This window comes from Mus caroli, chromosome 9 (genome assembly GCF_900094665.2).
Source record: "Mus caroli chromosome 9, CAROLI_EIJ_v1.1, whole genome shotgun sequence".
NCBI lineage: Eukaryota > Metazoa > Chordata > Mammalia > Rodentia > Muridae > Mus > Mus caroli.
In genome coordinates this window covers 110,751,248-110,775,636 of record NC_034578.1, presented here as the reverse complement: position 1 = coordinate 110,775,636, position 24,389 = coordinate 110,751,248, and the positions used below count along the sequence as shown (strand labels likewise).

At 45.8% G+C, this 24,389-nt stretch overlaps 1 protein-coding gene across 1 annotated transcript in view; it reads left to right on the top strand.

Moving 5' to 3' along the window:
* Positions 1 to 22,406: 22,406 nt before the first annotated feature.
* Positions 22,407 to 24,389, top strand: part of Stt3b (STT3 oligosaccharyltransferase complex catalytic subunit B) — a 64,693-nt gene continuing 62,710 nt past the window's right edge. Inside the window, exon 1 of the mRNA XM_021171401.2 lies at positions 22,407 to 23,236. Within this exon, the coding sequence (XP_021027060.1) occupies positions 22,932 to 23,236 (305 nt within the window). The 5' untranslated portion in view covers positions 22,407 to 22,931. The remainder of the gene's footprint in view (positions 23,237 to 24,389) is intronic.

The following is a 24,389-nucleotide window of genomic DNA, read 5'->3' as shown; positions in this document are numbered from 1 at the left end:
AACTCACAGGATAGAGAGAATTAATGACACATTTCCTCTGAGGACCACACACATGGGAACAGGAGTCAAGGCTAAACATACCTATACCACTTACTAACACATACACCGCATATACACTAAATAAAAATGTGCCAAAACTTGAAGCAAAACAAACCAAAATAAAACCTTTGCTTTTAAAAAAGAGAAATAAAACTTAGCTGGACCTTCCTACCCCCCAAAAAGAATTGGGAAAGTAGAAGTTTAGGTCTATTGGACAGAGATCTCATGTTTGATGGTTGTGAGATGGCCTTTGTGACAGAGGTCCTGTTGCTACTGGATGATCGCAGAGGTCGCAAGACTGGTCTTGCCGTGCACTGGGAACAGAAGGAAGGCAAGCCAAAACTGATGTGCTCAAGAGTCTAGAGAGAGCAGCGCGGGCATCTACGTAAAAGCCAGCAATCGTGTGGCTTTGCTGCTCTCTTCATCTGACAGAATGACTGAAGTCACTGGTCCAGGGGGAGCAGCCTTCGGAATGCGGAGCCTCAGCCCCATATGCTTCTGTGGGACAGAGATGCTCAAAAACCCACCAGGATGGGAGTCAGCAGTGAGAAAACAACAAAGCCCAGTAACACCTGTGTCAAGGCCTTAGTAAAAAGGCCAATTTGTTTTTATTGTTTAAGTAATGAGGACAAAGAGCATTACTGGTGCTTTCTCTGTGTGTTCATGAAAAGGCCACTCAACCTTTGAGAACACTGTTGCATTTATTAAACGCCTTGTTACATATATTTACTTATGTATTCCTGTATCGCATGTGGATGCACATTCCTGTGGTACCTGTGTGGAGGTCAGCGGACAGCTTGTGGGAGATGGCCCTCTCTTCCATCATGTGGGTCCCAGAGATCAAACTTTGGTCACTGGGGTTGTCAGCAAGCCTTGTTGCCTGCTGAGCCTTCTCACTGGGTTTGTTTCTTCATTTTTTTTTTTAAGGTAGCGATGTAAATATTTTCCTGGAGTAGTTGACAGTTGAAAACAGAGGATGCTCAATGCACGAGAAGTCTTATAATTAGCACAAGTTCATACCAAAGTAGAAAGATTTGAGTGTTGGCTGAACTATCACAGTACGTAAAGAATGTTCTAGAAAGGGTCTCATGTACCCTAGGCCTCAAACTTGCTCTGTAACCATTGATGACCTTGAACTTCTGATCTGCCTGCCTTGACCTTTCCAGTGCTGGCATTATAAGTGTACCTTATAACATATATATATCATGCCTGATTATACTGGGGACTGAACCCAGGGCTATGTGCATGTTAGCAAAGAAAGTGCTCCACCCACTGAGCTACAGCCTCTGTGTAGGGCATTTTTTTTTTATTACCAGTGTCTTACAAAGCATTTATAATTTAAAGATAGCTAAAGGTATCTTGAATACACTTAAGGTTATAGATAGAATGGCGTGCATTTTATGGGCACTTTGTGTTATGGAATCTAGTATTCATGCTGTTGTATGTTAACCAGTTAAAATCCACTCCCTTGCTCAACAGGATCCCAGTGGGGTGCTGATGGAATCCTAAACAGAGAGTGAGTTGAAGCTAAGCCAGTTATTACACTGGGCATCCTTGGCCGCGGGGATTGGTTCAAGGATAGATGCACTGTCTGCTCAAAGCCCGTCAAATGCAAGGAAGATGATGAGAATCCTTAATGGAAAAAGAAAGAAAGAAAAAAAAAAAAAACAGGTGACTTCCATCTTTCCTCATCTAAACAGAGATGTTGAAACAGCTGCAGATATGGTAGCCATTGTCTGGGAACAGAGCCAGCAAGGAAGTCAATGTTACTAAACGGGTGGTTTTGATGGAGACACAGTCTGCTGATGTGTTTTGATCCTTTGATCAAGCTGCTTCTAAAACTCAAACAGGGATATTTCCGTTACAGTGAACTAGCAGATTCTCTTCTTATTCAAACCTTTGTTAAATAAGATTTTGGTTCGAATTAAATTTGGTCAAAAGCAGAATGCCCAAGTTTTACTAGGCTGAGTTAAAATAGGTTTCACCTAAATTTAGATGGGATTCCTCCTTCTTCGCCTTCCTAGAGCTCCCAGAAGCTCTGCTACCTTCTGCCTGTGCTGAGGTCTTTGTTAACTCTGAAGCCCACATTCTTGGATTTAGAGCTCTTCTCTGCCTAGCAACTGAATTCATAGAGAGGTAGATAAGGTGGGCTTATGCACCCAATCACCGAAGCCCTAATATAATTAACATCTTTCCAAAACGACAAGTTTACAACCAGAATATATTTCTTTTTCTCTCATTTAAGCAAAGCCTTGCATATAAGTAAAAAGGAGGTGTACAGCTCCCATAAATTTATAACTTAATTAATAGTGGTTCCTTATCTTAAAGAAAAAGAATATATAAAACATATTAGAATTCATCCTTGCTTTTTGGCTCATAAATTTGTTGCATGGGACTTTAGAAACTACACATTATTAACTGTATTGCGATAACCAGGGAGCGTGTGTGATATTTCTCACAGTTTGAATTATTTTAAATTTACTGTTCTCCTGAAATGGGATTATCACTCGGGGTCTTTGCCATACTCAATTAGAACCCCACCTTACAGGTCTTAGACCTACCCTAGGTTTGTTTAGGTTAGCAAAATATTGGTAGACACTGCACGGTAGCTGAGTCTTGCTACTTTGTGGGCTTTTCTTTTTCCCACCCTTTATATCTCCAGTTTCTCCCCCAAAGACTAGATAGGAGAGAAAGAAGGATAGAGAGGGAGAGAGAAACGGAGAGATCCCTGAATCAAATTTCTTTCCTTTTGTTTCTTCTTGAGCACGGCTACTAACAAACTATAACCACCAACAACCCATCACTCCTCGCCTTACCTCTCGGGGCTCTAGCATTTATATACCCTTTGAAAAGTTCTCAGAATTCCAAACATCACAGAATCAAAGAAACTATCTGCAGCTGGCAAGAACACACCTCTGCCAGAGCATGAGGCAAAGCATAGTCACCTGCTGCAGCCAGTCCAAAATGGCCCCTTATCCCCACACCCGGGATTAAAACCAAAACTTAGAACATTTCTGTGATCTTTTTTTAAAAGAAACCAAAACTCCACAATTCTCACTACATTGAACGAACAGTGGATTTTGATCTTTTTGCAGGGGTTGAGGCAATAGCTTAGTGGTTAAGAACACTGCTATTCTTGCAGAGAATCTAGGTTCGGCTCCCAGCACATCTGGGGCCACTCACAACCATCTGTAACTCCAGCTCCAGGGGTAGTGATGCCCACATCTGGCCTCTGCAGGCACTGTATGCACATGCTGTATACAGACTCACACAAACATACAGACGCACACAATCTTACACACACACAAGTAAATGGATCTGTCTGTAGGATTCAGTTTGGATCTTGGGCTATCATCTGTTCTTTAAAACACATATCCAAGTAGCAAAAGGGTTCAAGGAAACAGAGGAGACATTTGAAAAAGACCTGAGTCTTTTCCATTCATAAAGCTAAGTCCAGGTGATGCCAGCAGGGCACTACAGAAGCACAAACTACTCATCCCACCAGACCATGATAGAAAACAAGGAATGCTTGCTGTGATAAGTCACTAAGTTTTGGAGTTGTTTCTTACATAGCACTATTGTATCAGTAACGGATTAATGCATTGTTATTAGAAGCAAATGCTAAAGTAAGCTTTCTCTATTTGATGTATGGAAGATTTTGTCTTTGGTGGTCTGTATGACCATGGAAATCTAAAAGCTATTTTATAATCATCACTGTAACACACACACACACACCCATAGTCTGGGGTATTTGAACACTTGGTTCCCATCTGATGGCACTATATGGGAGATTTGTAGGGGTGGCCTTGTTAGAGGAAGTTGGGAGTGGGTTTTGAGAATTTAAAGTCTTGCATCTTTTCAAGTTCAGTATCCCTGCTTTGCAGTTCACGATGGGAGCCTCAGCTGCTCACATGCTACCAAATAAACCTTTTTCTCTGTGGGTTGCCTTGATCATGGTCACGCTCATGATCATAACAATGGAAGGGTAACAAATACTGTAATGTAGTGCCTATCATGGTAAATTACAATATGTATGCATTGATTTACATATATTTATATTGATTTATTTATATTGATTTGTTGATTTATATATATTTGATTTGTATATTGATTTATATATTATATATTTGATTTATATATTTTTGAATTAATTAATTAATTAATTTTTTTGTTGTTGTTTTTTGAGGAAGGGTTTCTCTGTATAGCCCTGCTGGCTGTCCTGGAACTCACTTTGTAGACCAGGCTGGCCTCGAACTCAGAAATCTGCCTGCCTCTGCCTCCCAAGTGCTGGGATTAAGGGTGTGCACCACCATCACCTGGCTGATTTATATATATTGATTTATATATATAGATTTATATATATAGTATATATATTTATATATGATTTATATATATTTGTATATGATATATATATATTTATATATGATATGATATATATATATATATATATATAAAATCAGTTTCTAGAACTGACCTATTAGTAGTTTTGCTGCTAACTACTGTTATCTTTTGGGAGTCACTTGACATTTTTGGACCACATGATGGCTATTCTCAGTTATGAACTTGACAATCTCTGGAATTAACTAAAAACTCCAAAATAGAGGGCACACCTGTGAGGGATTTCTGCTTTACTCAAACTAGGACAATCAACTTCAAATCCAGATCTTTGAGGTAAGAAGACCCAGATCTACTCTGGGCCACACCGTCTGCTGGAAGTCTAGCTAAAGTCATGGAAGAAGGACGTTTTTGCTTCTTTGCCTGCTTGCTTTTGCCTTGCTAGCTCAACTATGCCTTCACTGGCATTAGAGCTTTACTTCTTCAGGATTCCAGCGTGTACTGATGACCAACTGAGACACCCAGCCTCGTGGACTGAGCAATTACTGGATTCTTATACTTTCCATTCATAGCTAGCCATCATTAGATTAGCTGCACCATAGCCTGTAAGCCATCTAATAACTATCAGAGAGAGAGAGAGAGAGAGAGAGAGAGAGAGAGAGAGAGAGAGAGAGATTCTATAAGTTCTGTAACTAAAGAAAACCAGACTAATACAGATCGCCCAGTTATTCCTACAATGGGGGCTGAGAGCTTAAGAGATGGCTCAGTGGTTACAACCACTTGATGAGCTTCCAGGGGAGCCGTGTGGTTCCCAGAGAATCCGGTGCCCTCTTCCAGCCTCCGTGTGTACCTGCACTTGTGTGCACATATCCCATCCACACAAATACACATAATTAAAAATAAAATAATATCTTTATTTTAAAGGGTTGAACTAGATCTCTCTCGCTAAAAATGCTATCTTTGCAACCTTCAAACTCATGGACAGTATACACGTAAGAATAAAATATACCGTTAATATTCTACACCCGTGAGAGCCTAAACTAGAAGAATCTTGCTACCCCTTCCATGCTCCTAAGTTTCTTAACTAAATGAGATGCACGTGCCAGTAAATGTCTTAGATTTAGTTCCATTGAGCCTTATAAAAATCCTCACATTTAAAAAATGTGAATATATTAGAGAAAGTCACATCTTAAAAAATGCATTCACTGCATGGGGTGTGCTCAGCCCATGCGGTAGGCCACAGCAGGATCTAACAAATTAAGTGCAGAAATCTACTTGCTAACAGTTAGGGACTCAAGATCAGAAAGCCGACAGAGACTCTGCAGAAAAGGCTCAGTGGGTAAGAGTGCTTGTTGCACAGCCATAAGGGCCTAAGTTCCCAGCAACCATTTCCATCTAGGCTGTAGGAGGCGCACTTTCCCTAGTGGCCTATCAGAGCAACTGATGATGCTAAAGAGCCAAGGCTGTGACTGATCCAAACACAAATCCTCATTTGCATATGAGGTGTGCTGTGATTGGCCCAAATACTTCTCCTCCCGGCTACAGATGCAGGCTGCTCAGGGTCCCTGGGAAATACTTATGCTTTAGGCCTAGGAAAAGTAGGCCTCAAGGGGTCTTTTCATGGCCACTTTCAGTCGTGTGAGACAAGCTGGTAACATGATCAGCTGTCCAACAAGAGTTGTACAGTCTTCAGGCTGAGCCGCAAACACAGCGAGACAGATAACGGACCTGCTGGTTGCCAGGCAGGCGAAGCTGAGTGGGTCAGCTGACCAGGCTACAGACTTGGTGAGGCTGCCTGGAAGTTAAAGAAAAGTCAGCTGGACAATCAGAAAGAACAGCCAGGGTAGAGACAAGGGGGCTGGTGAGAACAGAGAAGACACCGTGAAGGCTGACGAAGAACCACAGGCTGTAAGGAACCAGGACGAATTCCAGATTGCTGTCGATCCTTTTTGGGAAAGAGTCTCAGACACTCCAAACACACAAGCTGTAAGCCTGGGATGAAGAATCCGGATATCCAAGCCTGCCAGGATCTCAAATACCAGCTCCGGTTAAGGGCCAAGGAACCCTGACCCCTTTGTAACTCCCACAAGCTGGGAGTTTGAATACCAGAGGCCTTCTTGGAACCTGCTGTAGCAACTGCCGCAGCAGCCTCCTCCTCCTCCTGCTCCTCCTCTTCCTCCTCCTGCCCCTCCTACTTCTCTTCCTCCACCAAATGCTCCTCCTACTTCTCTTCTTCCTCCTCCTGCTCCTCCTCTTCCTCCTCCTGCCCCTCCTACTTCTCTTCCTCCACCAAATGCTCCTCCTACTTCTCTTCTTCCTCCTCCTGCTCCTCCTCTTCTTCCTCCTCCTCCTCCTCCTCCTGCTGCTCACAAAGCCCAAGCGGTACAGCATCTACCAAATCCAACACTTGAATATCTATCTACTTACGAATTCAAAGGGGTCTTGGGTTGGTGTTTTGTTCTTGTTTTGGGGGGGGTTTTTTGTTTGTTTGTTTTATTTTGTTTTGTTTTGTTTTTCTTGTCTGGCCAGCCATTTAGAAACATCTTACACAGAACTTTGCGACTGCCTCAGACCTGTCCTAGAGAGCTGCAGTGTACATGTTACTTGCCTCCAAAGGGTGTGCTGGCCCACTCTATCACCTGTCTCCAAAATCCTCCAGTGTCTCTCTGCTGTTTGTGCATTTTCTTCCCTAGATCTTTTCCTGCCGGCAACCGGAGTACTGGAAGGACACAAAAGCTACTGAATGCCCAGTCACTTAACCAATGACTGACTATTGTGTGAGGAGGAATGTTCCAGCCCCGTGCCCACTTTCTGAATCTGAGGGATTGAGCTAAAGGGGTCTGCGTGTCTGTGATGAGACCACGTCATGACTTTGATCTTGGCATTGTCTTTCTGAGACTGAGAACATTTTCTTCATAAATCTCCTAAATAAAGTCCCTTCAAACTCAAGGGTTACATCTAAGGAAACTGATAGAAGACAGATGCTCACAAATTTTCATGAGAAGCAAACCGATGTTCAAGAGAGGCTTTCAGTAAACAGAAGCCACACAGTGACAGAAACTGAAGGCACATCAGCAAAGAAACCGAGAGAAAGCCACAGAGACGACTGAGTGGGTAACAGTGATTGCCTTGTGAGTCTGACAATCTGACTTCCATCCCGGATCCCATGGTTAAAAGAACTGACTCCTGGAAGCCGTCTTCTAACCTCCGCGTGTGCCAAGGTACTCATGTGTTCTCCCTAATAATAATAAGAGGATAATAATAGTGATATTCATTTTTAGAGACCTTAGGAGAAGCAGGTAGGGAGAAGGCAGGAGGAGTGGCCAAAGCAGGTACCAAAGCAAAAAGCAGAGCCAGCAACCTCAGGACCACAGTGCAGGAAGCTGCACACAGGGGCAGACCCATCCTGCTGCAGAATTCTGTTGAGCCTCCTGAGCTGCTGTGTCCTGGGATAACTTTCTGTCTCCTGCACGCTCTGGCCATGCAGCTGCAGAGATAGCTCTGTGTACCTCTAGCTCCTCTGTGCATCATTCCCACAATTCCACTCCCCAGCAATGCAAACGGAACTCTGTTATGTGGACCTCTAAGGAGCTCAAGAGTCCCGGTGACACCCCAATTGAAGGAGCGTTTACAGTGCTCGGGATAGTTCCGACTTTTTATAATTAATAAGTCCCTTCAGCTCCTTTTAATTTTGTTTTTATTATCAAAATTATAATGTGGTTTTCTATTTTATAACTTCTAGTTAATGTGGCCTCCCATTCTTCATCGTGTCGCTAATTTAATAACCAACAAAATCCCTTCTAATTCCTTAGTAAATGAATTTGTTCTGTGTAATTATTAAATGGAATACATTTCTTCAGTATAATATTTATTGTGCCTAAATTTAAAATTAAACATTTGTGATAACAACTTATAATAGGAAGTAGGAAAGGCAGGAAGATTTTTTTTTTTAATGTGTGATGCCGATGCCGTGGCTTTGAATCTATTAAATGGTTTCATTAAGCCAAAGAGACTCCTTGTTTCTGAGACCTGTGGGGTGCCATTGCTATACCCTGCAAATCTCACATTTTATAAACTTCTGCTCAGAAGATCACTCCAGTTTGTGTCATGGTCACCACAGAAGAATGCAACTTAATCGGTTTTGTTATAAACTGAATGCAGTTACTCCTTCCAAGATTGCTTGGCCTGGCACAGAAAGCAAAAACAAAGGTAGGAGCCCCGTGGTCATGCTGCATTAGGTCCCTTAACTGTAGTTGAAAGTAGGCTCAGGTGGAAAAGTGCTACTCACATCAAGATGAGGGCCGGAGTTTGGATTCTCAGGGCTCACGCATGCCAAGCTGGGTTCAGCAGTGAGCATCTGCAGTGCTACACTCTTACCCGGACATGGGAAGGGGAGACAGAAGAGTCCCTGGGAGCTTGGGAGCCAGCTACTCGGACGGGCATACCCCTCGGCAAACAGGAAGACATCTGTGTGCGTGAAGATGAAAGAGGACTCAGTCTGAGGCTGTCCCCTGGCCTTCACACACATGATATCACATGCCCATGACCAAGTGAACACAGGGGGAGAAGACCCTGGCCCTCAAACACATGACATCACAAGCACAGCATGAATGCAAGGGGAGAAGGGAAATTAAAAATAGGAAGTAGGATTTGGAATCCCTATTTTCTTTTGTTCTTTCCTTTTTTTTTTGTAAAATGTGTTTATTTAAAATTTACACTGCTCACCCATGAAATTTCAGTTCTTTTGCTGTTGTTGAGTTTTTATTATTTATTTTTTATGTATTATTGTTAATTTTTTACTTATTCTCTTTATATCCTGCTCACTGCCCCCATCCCAGTCACCCCCTCCCACAATCCTTCCTCCCCTCCCCTCCCCTCCCCTTCTCCTCTGAACATACAGGGTTCCCCCTGGGTATCTCCACTCCCCCCCACACACACGCCATGGCACATCAAATCTCTGTAAAGCTAGGTGCATCCTCTCCCACTAAGGCCAGACAAAGCAGTGCAGCTAGAAAAACATTCCACGTACAGGCAACAGCTTTTGGGACAGCCCCCACTCCCATTGGCACGTATTTTCTTATAAAACTCTCAGCAAAAGGAACAGAGTTCAGCTGGACATGAGGAAGGCACAAATGTTCATCCTATTAAAACAGAGAGCTTGGGCTTACCAGAAGGGGTGTTACCAACAGTTATAGTATCCTCAGAAAACACCCATCTGACTCTCTTAATGCACCATAAAGAAAATCCCCTCATAACTTCAAAGGTAATTTCATGAGATGCGTGATCTGGAATAGATAATCTAAGGGATGTGCTACATTGAACAGTAGAAGAGTTCTGTTTTCTGAGAAGAGCAGATTTGAATGAACTTAATATAGACGACCTCATTTGCTGAGCAACTAGCAAATAAAACATACATGTGAATGGCTTCCATAACATTGGCGCATACTATTCCAATAATTATGCTAAAGAATATACAATCAGTGATGGTAATTCTGCCTCATTGAGAGTGCAAAGACTGCCTTAAATGTTAAATAAGTACCCTCGGCCTCACTCGGAGAGGAAATGCAAATTAAAACTACTGGTTTCCATGTCATCTGTTGGCAGAGAGTCAGCAGTTTGTTAGCACACTCTGAGTGAACCCTGGGAAGAGGGCTTCTCACACATTTTGGAAATTCAGTAATTACAAGCTCGTATGGGGGGGGGGGGGGGGGGGTGGGGGGGGGGGGGGGGAGTGAGTCTATCTACAGAAATTACAGATGGACGTACTTGTACCAAATTTCACTCCTGGTCAAAATTATTTCCGCCGATGTTTAATAAATACATCCTTGTTTGTGACTGCACGAAACTGGAAATCGGCAACATCCACCAAAGAGTGGGTTACGTGACAACTACAGTGTGTCCTCTGGAACACTCTCATGGTTAGGACTTAGTCATGGTTACTACTGTAACCATGTGATGAGACACAGTGACGAAAAGCAAGTTGAGGAGGAAAGAGATTCTTTGGGTCTCTTTGGCTCACACTTCCACATCACTGTTCATCACTGAAGGAAGTCAGGACAGGACCCTGGAGGCAGGAGCTGATGCAGAGGCCATGGAGGGGCGCTGCTTACTGGCTTGCTCCTCATAGCTTGCTCAGTCTGCTTTCTTATAGAACCCAGGCCGAGCAGCCCAGGGTCAGCACCATGCAAAACATCTGGGCATCCACCACCTAACTAAGAAAATGCCCTACAGACTTGTCCACAGCCTGATCTTAAGGAGGCATTTCCTCAATTGAGCTTCCCATCTCTCAAATGACTCTAGCCCATGTCAAGTTGACCTAAAGTTTACCAGAACAACACTGTGGACCCATAAAAACAGGAGGCACAAAGGAGCTGATGTAGAATGTTCTTGAGAGTAAATGCTTAAGAAATTAAGGTGGGCAAAAAGATCTAGAGTGTGAAGAAAAGACTGAAAAATAAGAGAATATCTTCAGTTGTACATGAATATAAAAAAATATAAAAGAAAAATATGAAAGCAATTGTCTATCAGGATGAGGGGAGCTGAGGAGTCAGCTTCACTATGGGAGGCAGAGAGCCTTTACCATGAACATATTATCTCTTGCATAGAAAAAATTAAGTAAAATAATATAATAAGTGACAAGAAAGGCAATATCAAGAAAGGGTTGGAAAGGTTCATTTCTCAAGTTTACAGCACTTCAGAGTAATAAATTCTACAGCTCAAGCGTTGGCGAACACCTTCATGCCAGCTTTGGCTTGCTGTCTGCTTTAGCAATACGTCATTAGCTTGCTGTAGCTACAACCAAATGAAAACCAAAGGGGGAGTTACTTCTTTTGGCTCACTACTGCAGAGGTGTCAGTCTCTGATTGGCTGGCTCCCTGGCTTTGGACTCTCCTCCACAGGTGGCAGGAGCTTTGTGGTCTGAAGGTGAAATGTCACTCATACAGGCATGCTTGCATACCTCCTTGCCACATGGTGGCGCTGTTTGGGGAGGTTGTGAACTCTTTAGGAGCCCTGCTGAAGATCACTGAAAGGGGAGCTTTAAGGTTTTATAACCAGGCTCCACTTCCTGAAGTCAGCAGATTCCCACCTCTGCCCCACGCTCCCTCCTCCTTGATGAAATATGATCCCCTTGAACTAACCTGTTGTTCCTTAAGTTGCTTCTTTTCAAATATTTTGTTACAGCAATGAGAAAAGTCACTGGTATGAGGCTCTTTGTCTCCTGAAGAACAGGAGACAGGAAGGAGAGAAAGAGATTAATGGAGCCTAGACAAGACTCAGCCCACAAAGATACCTTCTGTGACTTGCTTCCAACCAGGCCTCACCAACTCAGGTCCCCCCAACCTCTAGAAACAAGTGCCACAGCTGGGGACCAAGATTTCAACCCATGAGCTTCCAGGGGACAGTTCCGATCCAACCACTAACAGCAAACCAGGTTTAATGGAACAGAGCCTACCACTCCCTTTGTGTCATCTACGGCTGGTGTAGAATCACGCACGGTATCAAACTTGAGTTGTTGGACCATGGAGCTGACAAGGCCTGCATAGCCACCACCTAGCCTTTTACAAAAGTGCTTTGCCAACCTCTGCCTGGGCTCATATCAAGTCTGGAAAAAAAAAAAAAAAAGGGCATAAACAAATAAGGAAACTTGCACACACGTACACCTTGAAATACACATTCCTGAAATTTTATACCCAACAGAGATCTTCAGATTTCTCACAACTTGAGGTTTTTGGGTTTTTGTTTTTTTTTTGTTTGTTTGTTTTTTGTTTTGTTTTGTTTTGTTTTGTTTCAAATCAAGATCCACAGTGGCTGAAACCAGTGACTGTTTCTCATCTTGGCAAAGGCCCTTGGTCAGGAGTTGCTACATGATTTGAGTTGGGCCAATCAGAGCTACAGAAACACAGCTGCCTTGTGAGCAAGGCCAGGCACGCCTGAAGAGACAGAGCGCTAGCCTGGAGCGACAGAGTCAGCACACTCGTGGGAAATGGTAGTGCCTGTGAGACCTAAGAGAAAGTCTGCTAAAATCACTTTGAGAAATGTGTTTTCCTTTAAAAAAAAAAATAATAATAATAATAACAACAACAAGAAGGGGACATACATGATAGTCCCGCCCCCCATCCTGCTGCTAATCTTTTGCCTCAAATGGTAATTTCATGTCTGTCTGCAGCCTGCAGCAGTTCTCTCACAACACCAATGCGTTAGGGAGTTAAGTATGTATTACTGTGTTCGCTTGGGAAAACAGAGCTATTCTGGGTGTTGCAGAAATAAAGGCTTTAATACGGGAATGACTACTTACATGAATGTCAGAAGACCCCAGGGAACAAGGATCAGGGAAATTGCTGCCTGGAGTTCAGGGTCAGGGAACGAGACTGAACACTGTGGACCGCAGGGCTGAAGGGGGTGGTTCTTAAGTGTTCTCTGGAAACTGCTCAATTGCCAACCATCTCCAGAAGCTCCAGCAGACTCCTAGTTTACAGCAGGGATGTAGCTGGTTCTTTCTCCAGCCATCCCTGAAAGCCCTGTGCATCTTAACTGGCCTGCTCATCCCTGTGTCCCTTTGACCTGCTGAGGAGAAAGCCTCAGATTCTCCTGCATAGGAAAGAGGAGACTGTGGGAGGCGCTGGGGGTGAGTTAAAGATGTGCAATCCAGCTCACATGGCAAAGGTATAAGCCTCCAGGGCATCACTGAGCAACCCCAACAGTACCAGCAAACACTAGCCATACGGGTTCACATCATGGAAGAGAAGGTACCAGTTTGTTTAGGTTTAAAGACTTATGACACTTTTTCTGCTCACACCTCTTTTGTCCTAAAAAGTTTTAAGTGATGGATGAATGTGTGTGTGTGTGTGTGTGTGTGTGTGTGTGTGTGTGTGTGTGTGTGTGTATGTATCTAGGATCAGGTCTGGGGTGTCTGTGAAGGAGTCATAGACGGGGGTTAATTGAGGTGGCCGGAGGACACATCTTCAATGTGGGTGGATGGTGGCCCCACTCTGTAGACCCAGACTGAATGGAAAGGAGAAAGCAAGAGAGCGTCTGTCACTCTCTGTTCCCTGACTGTGAACATGCTGTGGCAGCCGCCTTCAAGCTCCTGCCCTCATACTTGCCCTGCCACGATGGACTGGACCTTGAACTGTGAACTCAAATAGCCCCTTCTTTCCTTAAGCTGCTTCTCTGGTATTTTGTCCTAGCAGTGGGAAAGTAGTTTGATATAAAGTAGGTATACAAGGCAAATGTTTACTGATAATAAATCATAAAAATGCGCTCTAAAGACAGTTATTGATATACGTATACTCATACTGTGTGTTAAAGCATAAAGCAAGAACTGGAGATGAAGTGCGGTGGTGAATAGCACACTTGCTTTTGGAGAAGATTCAAGTTCTCTTCCCAGTACCCACTTTGGGTGGCTCACAGCAGCAGGTAACTCTACCTCCTGGGGATGCAGCGCCCTCTTCTGGCCTCCTTGTATACCTGTAAACATGTGCACATACCTATACACAGACACACACACACACATACAAATATATATTTTTTAAATATTAAAAAAAAAAATACAGGGGCAGGGGCTGGAGATGGCTCAGCAGTTAAGAGCACTGACTGCTCTTGCAAAGTTCCGAAGTTCAAATCCCAACAACCACATGGTGGCTCACGACCTTCTGGAATTAAATCTGACACCCTCTTCTGGTGTGTCTGAAAACAGCTACAGTTTACTTATAATAATAAATAAATAAATCTTGGGGCTGGAGCAAGCGGGGCCGGAGCAAGCAGAGGTCCTGAATTCAATTCCCAGCAACCACATGATGGCTCACAACCATCTGCACAGCTACAGTGTACTCATATACATACAATAAATAAATCTTTAAAAAAAAAATACAGGTACTGAGATGGTTCTGTTATTGAGAACACTTGCTGTTCTTGCAAAGGACCCAGGTTCTATTCCCAGCTCCTACTCAGAGCCTCACACTCACTTCTAACTTCAGTTCCAGAGAATTTGATACCTTCTCAGGTGCTGTAGCCACGTAGTAGACTTAACAGGCAAGCAAAATACTCCTGGATATAAAATAAAATGAAAACTAAAGATTAAAGCAAGTTTGCATAGCAACAAGATGGAAATGCTCTATTATAATCACATAAGGAATTATTCTCAGCTGAGTATTCGTGATATGGAACAATGTAGACTATAGATAATATTTTTGAGTATTGATTAATATTCTAATTTTAGCATCATTAATGCTGAAAATGCCACTTTACATAAATCTATGGCAGAGTATGTTTAGAGCCATTTCTTAAATTACTGGAAATTCCGTCCTAATCTCAAGCCAGAATTTATTTAATGATTTTTTTTTTTTTTTTTTTTTTGAAACTCAAGTCAGCAACCCAAACAGCAACCAGTAAACTCAGACATTCTAGGGCACTGGAGAGGCCACTCAGCAGCTAAGAGCACTGGCTGCTCTTCCAGGGGACCTCGGTTCAATTCCCAGCAACCACATGGTGGCTCACAACCATCAGTAATGGAATCTGATGCCCTCTTCTGGTGTGTCTGAAGGCAGCTCCAGTGTACTCATATCCATAAAAAAAAAAAAATCTAAAAATCAAACATCCTAATACAACCCAATCCAGAGACCTCCTAGCTTGATCCTACCTGATGAAGAATGCTCATACTGTGAATAAACTATTGTGTTCCTATAGGAACAGAAATTTTAAAAAGGCATATACAGAAGCACATGGTAAGCCCGCTCATGGAACCATCCTGAATCTGAACCAAGATGCTCCAGGTAGCGATCACTGGCCTTGTGTGTCATAGCAGCCTTCAGAGTGCAGGGTACACGCCTGTGTGCTCAGAACCAAGCCTGTAGCAGAGCCACGTGACTCGGCTCTTGCAACTCCAGTCAGAAACATCTCAGATTCATTATGGGTTTCATTCTGAATTAAGTATGTGTTGTTGCATGCTCGGGAGGCTTTTTATGGTTGCCAAATTTTTCAGAGGCCCCAGAGTCAGTTACAAAGCCATGTCACAATCCACCATTTAAGAGGCTGTGGTTTGAGCCACTATCTCCCGGCTATTACGTTTAGCCAAATGCTTGCCTAATTGATATGCCTTCCTTCTTTGGAAGCCACGAGGTTATGGACCCAGAAGTTCAGACTTGCAGAACAGTGCCCTTGATTCAGTGGTAGCAAAGAATGATAAAATATGCTTGTGGTGGCTTGTTTGTCAATTTGGCATCACCTAGGATCACTGAGAGAGATATAAAGGATGGTTGTCCCGTGAACATGTCTGTGAGGGATTGTCTTGATTGTTGGAATTGATGTGGGAAGAACAAACCTGACTATACAGTATCATTCTCTTATTTGGGGCTGTAGACAGTACTAGCTGGGCACAGAGCATGCATTCTCTCTCTCTCTCTCTCTCTCTCTCTCTCTCTCTCTCTCTCTCTCTCTCTCTCTCTCTCTCTCTCTCTCTCTCTCTCTCTCTCTCTCTCTCTCTCTCTGTTCTTGACTAGGGATAGGATTGGGACCCTAGACAGCACTAGCTGAGCACTGAGCATGCATGCATTTCTCTTTTTCTGTTCTTGACTGTGGATATGATGTGACTGGCTACTCCAAGCTCCTGCCTGTGGCTTGTTTACAGTGACAGACTGGGAGTCATGAGCTAAAACAAACCTTTTTCTCCCCTCAGTTCCTTGTTGTCAGGATATTTTACCACAGGAAGAGCAAGGAAACTAGGGCAGAGATAATGCCGAACTCTAGACTACTATCTCATTCATGAATACTTCCCACACGGTTTCTACATGCACCACCCCCCTACTTTAAAGATATCACTTATCTTTATTCTTCAAGGCTAAACCAGTTGCTTCATGAAAATGTCTCTGGTGAGCTCTTTAACATAAGGTCTCATGCCTCCCAGAGACATCTTTACCTTCCTAATGGATGTTGAGCAAGACTGGATCCCAGTAATTCCTTCTTTCTTCTGCCACAAGGCTCAGCACACTGGCCTGCATGAGTGGTTACGTTGATTTGGAAAGGAGGCAGGCCCAAACCCTTGCTTGCTGTCCGTGGATGTTTTCTTGCTAGGATGGCGGAGTTGATTTGAAGCACACAGTAACAATAACCACATGGCTGAGAGCTCTTACTCTGTGGGCCTTCACAGGGAAAGCTTCTGTGAGGGTTTGTGTATGGTCGGCCCAGGGAGTGGCACTATTAGAAGGTGTGGCCCTGTTTGAGTAGGTGTGGCTTTTTGGAGTAGGCTTGGCACTGTGGGTGTGGGCTTTAAGACCCCATCCTAGCTACCTGGAAGTGAGTATTTTGCTCGCAGCCTTGATGATGCAGAAGATGAGGAAGATGATACAGAACTCTCAGCTCCTCCTGCACCAGGCCTGCCTGGATGCTGCCATGCTCTTGCTTTGATGAGAATGGACTGAACCTCTGAACCTGTAAGCCAGCTCCAATTAAATGTTGTCCTTAGAAGAGTTGCCTTGGTCACGGTGTCTGTTCAGAGCAGTAAAACCCTAAGACAGCTCCCCAGCCCAATTCTATCAGATTGTAAATTAGTATTATTCATTTTAATATTCCCTACAGTGCTTAGATATTGCCTATGTGGTATGAGTCACCACCTTCCACTCTTTCCCAGCCAGAACTTTGCATTAAAGTTTTAGAAATGTCCCCTCATGGGAGCACAGGGGCTTGAGGAGAAGAACTGGCTTCAGCTAGTCACTTTATTCATTGTGTGTGTGTCATCCAAAGCAGAAACATGCTTCTAAGCCCAGGGCCAGGGCCTTTGGATGTGAAGTAGCCCCACAAAAGTGTGTGTGTGTTAAAGGCTCGGCCTCCAGCTGGTGGCTGAATCACAGAAGTGTTAACTTCAATAATGAGTTTGTTAAATGGATGATTGGAAGGCAGAGCCTAGCTGGTAGAAGTGGCTCATTGGCTGGATCTCCGAAGGGGCGTGTTTTGTCTCAGGCACCTCCTAGCTCAGCTCTCCTTCCTCTCCTGCACTCACCTCTGCTTCCTGGCTGCTGAGAAGGAAGTTGCTTTCTTTTCGCCACGTCCATCCGTCCATCCGCTTTGATGCTTTGCTCTAGCCTAAAGGCAACAGAGCCAGTTGATCATAAACCTCTGAAGACTTGGTCCAGGAGACGTCCTTTCTGCTCTCAGTCACTGTCCTTGGGTATCTTGGCACAAAGATGGTGTCTTAGTTAGGGTTTTACTGCTGTGAACAGACACCATGACCAAGGCGAGTCTTATAAAAAACAACATTTAATTGGGGCTGGCTTACAGGTTCAGAGGTTCAGTCCATTATCATCAAGGTGGGAGCGTGGCAGTATCCAGGCAGGCATGGCGCAGGCAGAGCTGAGAGTTCTACGTCTTCATTCAAAGGCTGCTACTGGAAGACTGACTTCCAGGCAACTGGGGTGAGGAGTTTATGCCCACACCCACAGTGACACACCCATTCCAACCAGGTCACACCTATTCCAACAAGGCCACACCTTCAGATAGTGCCACTCCCTGGTCCAAGGATATACAAACCATCACAGATGGAAACTGCCTAATACTGTGTGAGACCAGACAACGTCCCAAATTCCAGATTCCTGTTATAAAGCCACATAGAACACTCCCACAGGTTTGCAGAGGCCTGTGGAACTTATGCTAACACAGCTCTGTTTAGTTTTCCTGTGCACACAGGAGGCTTCAGTGATTTCCCCAAGTCACCAGACCTGTTAGCAAATCCTACCCTGGAATTCAGCTCTTGAGTCCCAGCTCTTGAGTATGGTATGAGTCTTCACATCTGAAGACTGGAGAGAAGATGAAAACTTCCCTCTCATCCAGGATTACCACCCCGGGAGATCCTCCTCTGCTCAGTCCCCGCACTGTCCTTTCCTGTCTTTTTCCTGACAGCCATTCTTACTGAGGTGAAGTGGGAGAGGGCTTTGTGCATTTCTCTGGCGATTGGTGACCCTGAATATTCTCACAGACATATTAACTGCATGCATGCTTTCTTTTTAAGAATCATCCATTTAAGTCTATGGCCTCTAGAACCACTCGGTTAGAGCACAAAGGGAGACAATAAAGCGTGTAGATTTGGTTGCCCAAGAGCTCCACTCCTCCGACTAACATGTCTGTGGAATGAGTGCCCCACAGGATGTTCTTTAACTGACACAGTAGGAATGGTTGAGGTGTTTCATCCTTGCTGGTTATTCAGACTGTTTTGAGGAATATGAGAGAAAAGCTATCTAGTAAGCTTGTCATTCTTTAATCTCACTATATCTGTTCACCACAGCTGAGTAACAAATATCCCTCAGTCTTAGAAGCTTAAGAATATAACTACTGTTTTGTAGGGGTTTTTTTTCCCTTTGTTTTCTTGTTTTTAGAGACAGAGTTTCTCTGCTTAGCCCTGGCTGTCCTGGAACTCACTCTGTAGACCAGGCCGGCCTCAAACTCAGAAATTTGCCTACCTTTGCCTCCCAAGTGCTGGGATTAAAGGCGTGTGCCACCACGCCCGGCTTGTTTTATAGTTCTTAAGACTAGGAATCCTTGTGAAGCTATGGAAGGTCCATGGTTCTGGGTCTCTCAGGACTGCACTCATTTCATTTCTGAAAACGGAAGTGCCTGCTTTCTGGCTCACTACTGGGGCTGTTGACTGGCCTCAGGTCCTGTGAGTTGCTGGCCAGAGACAATAGTTGCCTGTCACACGGTGCTTCTTGTGTATACGTGTAGGTACAGGTGTTGGGGGAAATGCAGATTTTATTTGATGCAAGCGCTCTCTGGGAAGAGGAAACAGAAACATTCAGACAGGCTTGGGTCATGGGAGATTCTTTTCCTGATCATCAGGAAGTTGAGCTGCCTTACCATCTGCCTGCCTGAGGCAGTCGTGGTCCAGACAGTACTAATAACCAATACAGAGTGACCGCTCCCCTTTGCACCAAGTTCTTTCGTGGGCTCGTTCTTTCTTTCTGAACAGAACCCTTCTAGGAAGGGACAGTCCATGAACACTGACACATGAAGGTGAAGTGACTCACCAAACAGACCTAAGGAGAACGGAGTTAGGATGGTGCCTGGTGGTAGCTTTAGATCCATCTTACACCTTGGACTCCTAGCTGGAGATTTAAGCTGGGGCAAGCTTGTGATCAGGTTTTTCCCACTCTGCTTTGCTCTCTCCAGCCCTGGACACTTTTCCTGGTCTGACTTGGTCCTCTGTACCTTTGGTGCCAGGCTTCTGCAAAGTAGTCTATGGTCTCTCCTTCCAGCTGTGTGAGTGCGATGTCCGATCCTACCACTAAACTTGCTAAGGAAACAGGCAAGATTCTGCTTACTAAGATGAAGGTTCACTTTTCAGCTCAACAAGGCTGTGACAGGCACCTAAGAACCAGGGAGTTCATGTATACGGTGGCTCACACACAGAAGCAGCATCCTGAACAGACTAGAAGCCATTTTCTTTCTATATCGAAAACCTGTAAAATCCAGAGCATGAGCTATCCGACCATTTCTAAGGTCTGGTCTAACTTGAGGACTAAGTTAGACTAAGTCCTCTAACTTGAGGACTCTCGGATCATCTACAGATGTGCTCTTACTGATCCCCCCTCAAAACAAATATTACAGCCCCTGGAGTCTTCTTATAGCACACACTGGATCATGTGACTCATCTTAAACACGCTCTACATCCAACTTCAAATCCTCCCAACACTCTCAAGTTAAAGCAATGTGCAGCGCCCCTCTCAGCATGACCTCTCCCAGTCCGCGCTATGATCCGGTCTGCGTGGCAGCTGTACCAGTCTTTTCTTGAGTTCCTTGCGTTCCCCATTCCAGCACTGTAGGGTCTTTGCCTCTCTTTTTTTCTTCCTCTGAGCCATCCTTATCTGCGATTCTGCTTCCTCAGGTAACACTCCCATCAGGTTGTCCGTCAATCTTCCCTGGACTGCTCCTCTAGTGTTTGCCACAGTTTACACAGCAGGCGTACCTGGAGCTGACTGATATGGGTGGGAGGACAGGACCACTGCTCTCCAGTTCCCCGCTAGAGTACGTCCTCATGCTTTTCCAGGGGCTCCTTGTTTATCCTTGCCCACATCATGACCCTGAGTTTCCTTATGTTTCTGAACAGTGTTCCCTAGTGTTCTCAGATAAGCTCATTTTATATTAACGAGTCATGCAAGTATGAAGACTTCAGTTTGAATTCCCAGAACCATAAAAGGCTGGCTATGACAGCAGGTGCCTATAATTCCAATGCCCTGTGGCAGTGGTTCTCAACCTTCCTAATGCTGTGACCCTTTAATACAATTCCTTGTGTTGTGGTGACCCCTGGTTATAAAATTATTTCTGTTGCTACGCCATAACTGTCATTTTGCTACTGTCATGAGTCACCATGGAAATACTTTTGGAGATAGAAGTTTGACACAAGAATCAAGACCCACAGGTTGAGACAGGAGGCTAACCTGGTGACAAAAGGACCAACATCTGAGCATGTCATTTGACCTCCACATGCTATGCCTTAGTACACGTATGCCCACTCTCACACACAAAGAGGAAAGGATGGTCCCACACAGGTGACTTGTGTTTTATAATTTATTGTTAATTGGTTCTACTCCCCTTCACATGGGGCCTACTGCCATTAAACAGCCAAGAGGAAGAAGACAGAAGAAACTCAACAGGGAACATCTGCAACACAAGAGACACCCAAAATGTCTAAAATGAGAGTCACCAGATAAATTGTTATTTTAGAATAGAACATTGGTTCATGAAACATGGGCAAAAATAAACGCTGCCATTTTAATGTGCACTTTTCTAAGAAAGGCCATATCACCTCTCTTTGTTCAAAGGGATTGGTTAATATTCTACCATGAATCTCATTAAAATTTACATGTTTAGTAAATGTTGGATATTAAAATGGTGGTGAGGAGGTCTATTTATGGAAGCTGTTCATTTTCCCTGATGAGAGTCTATTTATTTTTATAAGGAAACCGGCAAAGTTAATCACCAGGTTGGGAGTGGCTGAGCCTATTAGGTACATTTGTTCATTTACCTAACCTTTGACAATGAGCAACGGAACATAATTTTATTTTGCAAATTTACAGGACTTAATCTTTACACACATTTTAAAGATTCTGGTGTTACCTAACAAAATGGACAGTTGTGAATGTACACGAGAAACCAATAAAATATTAACCGGCCCTTGTTTCTACAATAATCTCTGTACCTGCCAAGGGGGCTTCTATCACTGCAATGCCCTGCTGATCTTTAGCTCTGACTTTTGTCCTTTTGGGGATGGGCGGAGCTAGTTGTGGAGGAAGGAGAAGGTACAAGCAAACTGCCCCAACAACGAAAAGTTCCTACTTAAGAGTGAAAATTGGGCAATAGCTAATACAGTCCAGGAAAAGTTAATTTGGTGACGGAACGTAGGCAGGTGTAAATAATGAATTCTTGCAGTCAAAAGATTGAGCTTAAAAAAAAAAAAAAGTCCTGGAAATTGGAGAACACAGCAAAAAGAATGTGAGTGACATTTATGTGTGTGTCCCCCCTGGCTACATCTTACTGCAGCTCGGACATCTGCCCACTCCAAGTTTTCAGGGCAGCAGGGCGGGGACAGAGAATGTAGTGACCCAGCCACTCACTCTGGCACGTTCGGCACAGCGGCTGGACCCACGCGCCTAGGGCCCCGCACCGCGCCTGCGCACCCAGTCACGTGGCGGGCGCCCCGCGCTGAGCGGGTTAAAAGTCACGGCCGCCGAGCACCCGGCCGGGCTGTGCTCTCTGTGTTCCTTCGGTCGACTGGGACGTGGGACCTTCTGCTGCTCGAGTCGGAATCCGCGCGGGGAAGCGAGCCGAACCTCCTGGTGCCCTTCCCCAGGGCCCCGAACGGGCTCGCGCGCGAAACCGCGTCTTTCAACTGACAATGAAATCGTAGCCACGGCCGGCGGCGAATAGGCGGGAGGCCGCGAGGCGGAGGGGGTGGAGGGAGGAGGGCCATTCAGCCGAAGCCCCGCCCAAGACCCAGCTCGCGCTCCTATTGGCGCACGCCGCCATTCCGGCCCCACCCCTTAACGGACCTGTCGCTCTGTGACAGGCGGAGGGGCCAGTTCCTGTTGGGCGAGGGGGCGGAGTCAAAGGTTGCCTGAGCTCCGCCCGGACTCCAGGGGGCTCCTCCCCTTTTGTGCTCCTCGCGGCGGGGCGGGCGGGGGAATGTCATTGCCGCTCCGAGCCGCCGCTCCTCTGGCGCCCTCGTCCCGTCGGCTCTCGCCGCCACCGCCGCCTCCTCAGCCGCACGGGGGACACGGATGGCTAGTGGGGCGCAGGGGCCTTTTGGGTTGAGACCGCGGCGGTCGCGGCCACTGCTGAGGCGGAGACTTCGGATCGCTGCCGCCGCCGCCGCCGCCTCCACCACCCCCAGTGTCCCGGCCTCGCGGTGTTGAGGGCGGGAGCGCGCCCAGCTCTTCCTCCGCCTCCGCCTCCTCCTCCTCGTTGTCGTCGCCGTCGCCCTCCTCCTCCTCCTCTGGGTCTCCGCCCAGCACCCCTCGCTCCAGGCGGCGGCGGTGGCCGCGGAGGACGAGCGAGACCCGCCGCCGGGGCACAACATGGCGGAGCCCTCGGCCCCGGAGAGCAAGCACAAGTCGTCCCTCAACTCGTCCCCGTGGAGCGGCCTCATGGCTCTGGGGAACAGCCGCCACGGGCACCATGGGCCCGGAACCCAGAGCGCGTCCAGGGCGGCGGCGCCGAAGCCGGGGCCCCCCGCGGGGCTGTCCGGGGGTTTGTCGCAGCCGGCCGGGTGGCAGTCGTTGCTCTCCTTCACCATCCTCTTCCTGGCCTGGCTGGCCGGCTTCAGCTCGCGCCTCTTCGCCGTCATCCGCTTCGAGAGCATCATCCACGAGTTCGACCCGTGGTGAGTGTGCCCGCCCTTCCCCCGCAGGCAGCCCGCGGTCCCCGTTTGTCTGGAGCCCCTCGGATCCCACCCGGTCTCCCGCGGGCCGGGCCGGGCCGGGCGCGCCCCCTGCCCGCTTGGCGAAGTTTGCCTGGGAGCGGAGCCTGGCTCCTCGGCCGCCCGGGTGGGCCGGCTCCGCGCGGCGCCTCTTCTCCGCCGCGCCCCGGCTTGCTCCGGGGGCCCCCTTCCCCACGCCCTCTCCGCCGCAGCTTTGCGCCTTGTTGCATTTTATTCCATTTCTCTCCTTCCTGCCATCGGAGCAGCCCCGGGATTGCCTTCTGGCTGCTGGAGGTGACTGGAACCCCTTGTCCGCTCAGCCTCGCAGTTTCATGCTTTCTTTCCGGGAGAGTGGAGTGTTAGAATGTAGGGAGGAAAAAATATTATCCCGAAAGCGAACGCAGTGGTAGCGCCTCGTGTTTTTCCAGCACCAGGTATTTTCCGGAGTGTCTCTTTCCCCCCTAAGGCCCTTAAGTGCTCTCAGCTCGCCACACTATTTGCACAGTTGTATTGCGTTGCTTTTTAGAGCGAGATCGTTATTCTGTTAGCCGAACTCTCACCCTCGTTGTTGCATGAGTTCTTTTATTGGTCTCTGCTGGAAGGTCTGTGGAGAAGAGAGCAAGCCGTACCACAGTACTGAGAGTCTAGATTGTGGTGCCTAAGTTGCACGCTCTGCATGGCACTCACTGGTTTTAGGGACTTAACCCAACTTCGAACACTTGAGTTACCTACACCGGAAGATTGCTTTTCACTTTCTTCCACCTGGCCCAACCTGAGTTAAGTTTGTTGTTTTTGTTTTTTTTTCCCAGAGAGAGATTGAGAGCGAGCGCCAGCGCGCCTCTTTAAACTAGTTTATTCTTCACGCTGCCCTATCAACCTTGAATTAATCTTACTTGTAATTAGACATAATTAAACGGTAGGGTATTTGTCTTACCATTTGGAGTGCACAGAGAATCTTCTTAAGAGTTAGTACATATATAGGTTATAAATGAGTTCTTGTGTGTGTGTGTGGCGGGGGACTTATGTGTTAAGTATCAGATTTAAGTTGTACTTTAAGAAAAATATTTATGCTGCAATATCTATTGAACACCAGAGGGGCCTACTCTAGGAAAACCTG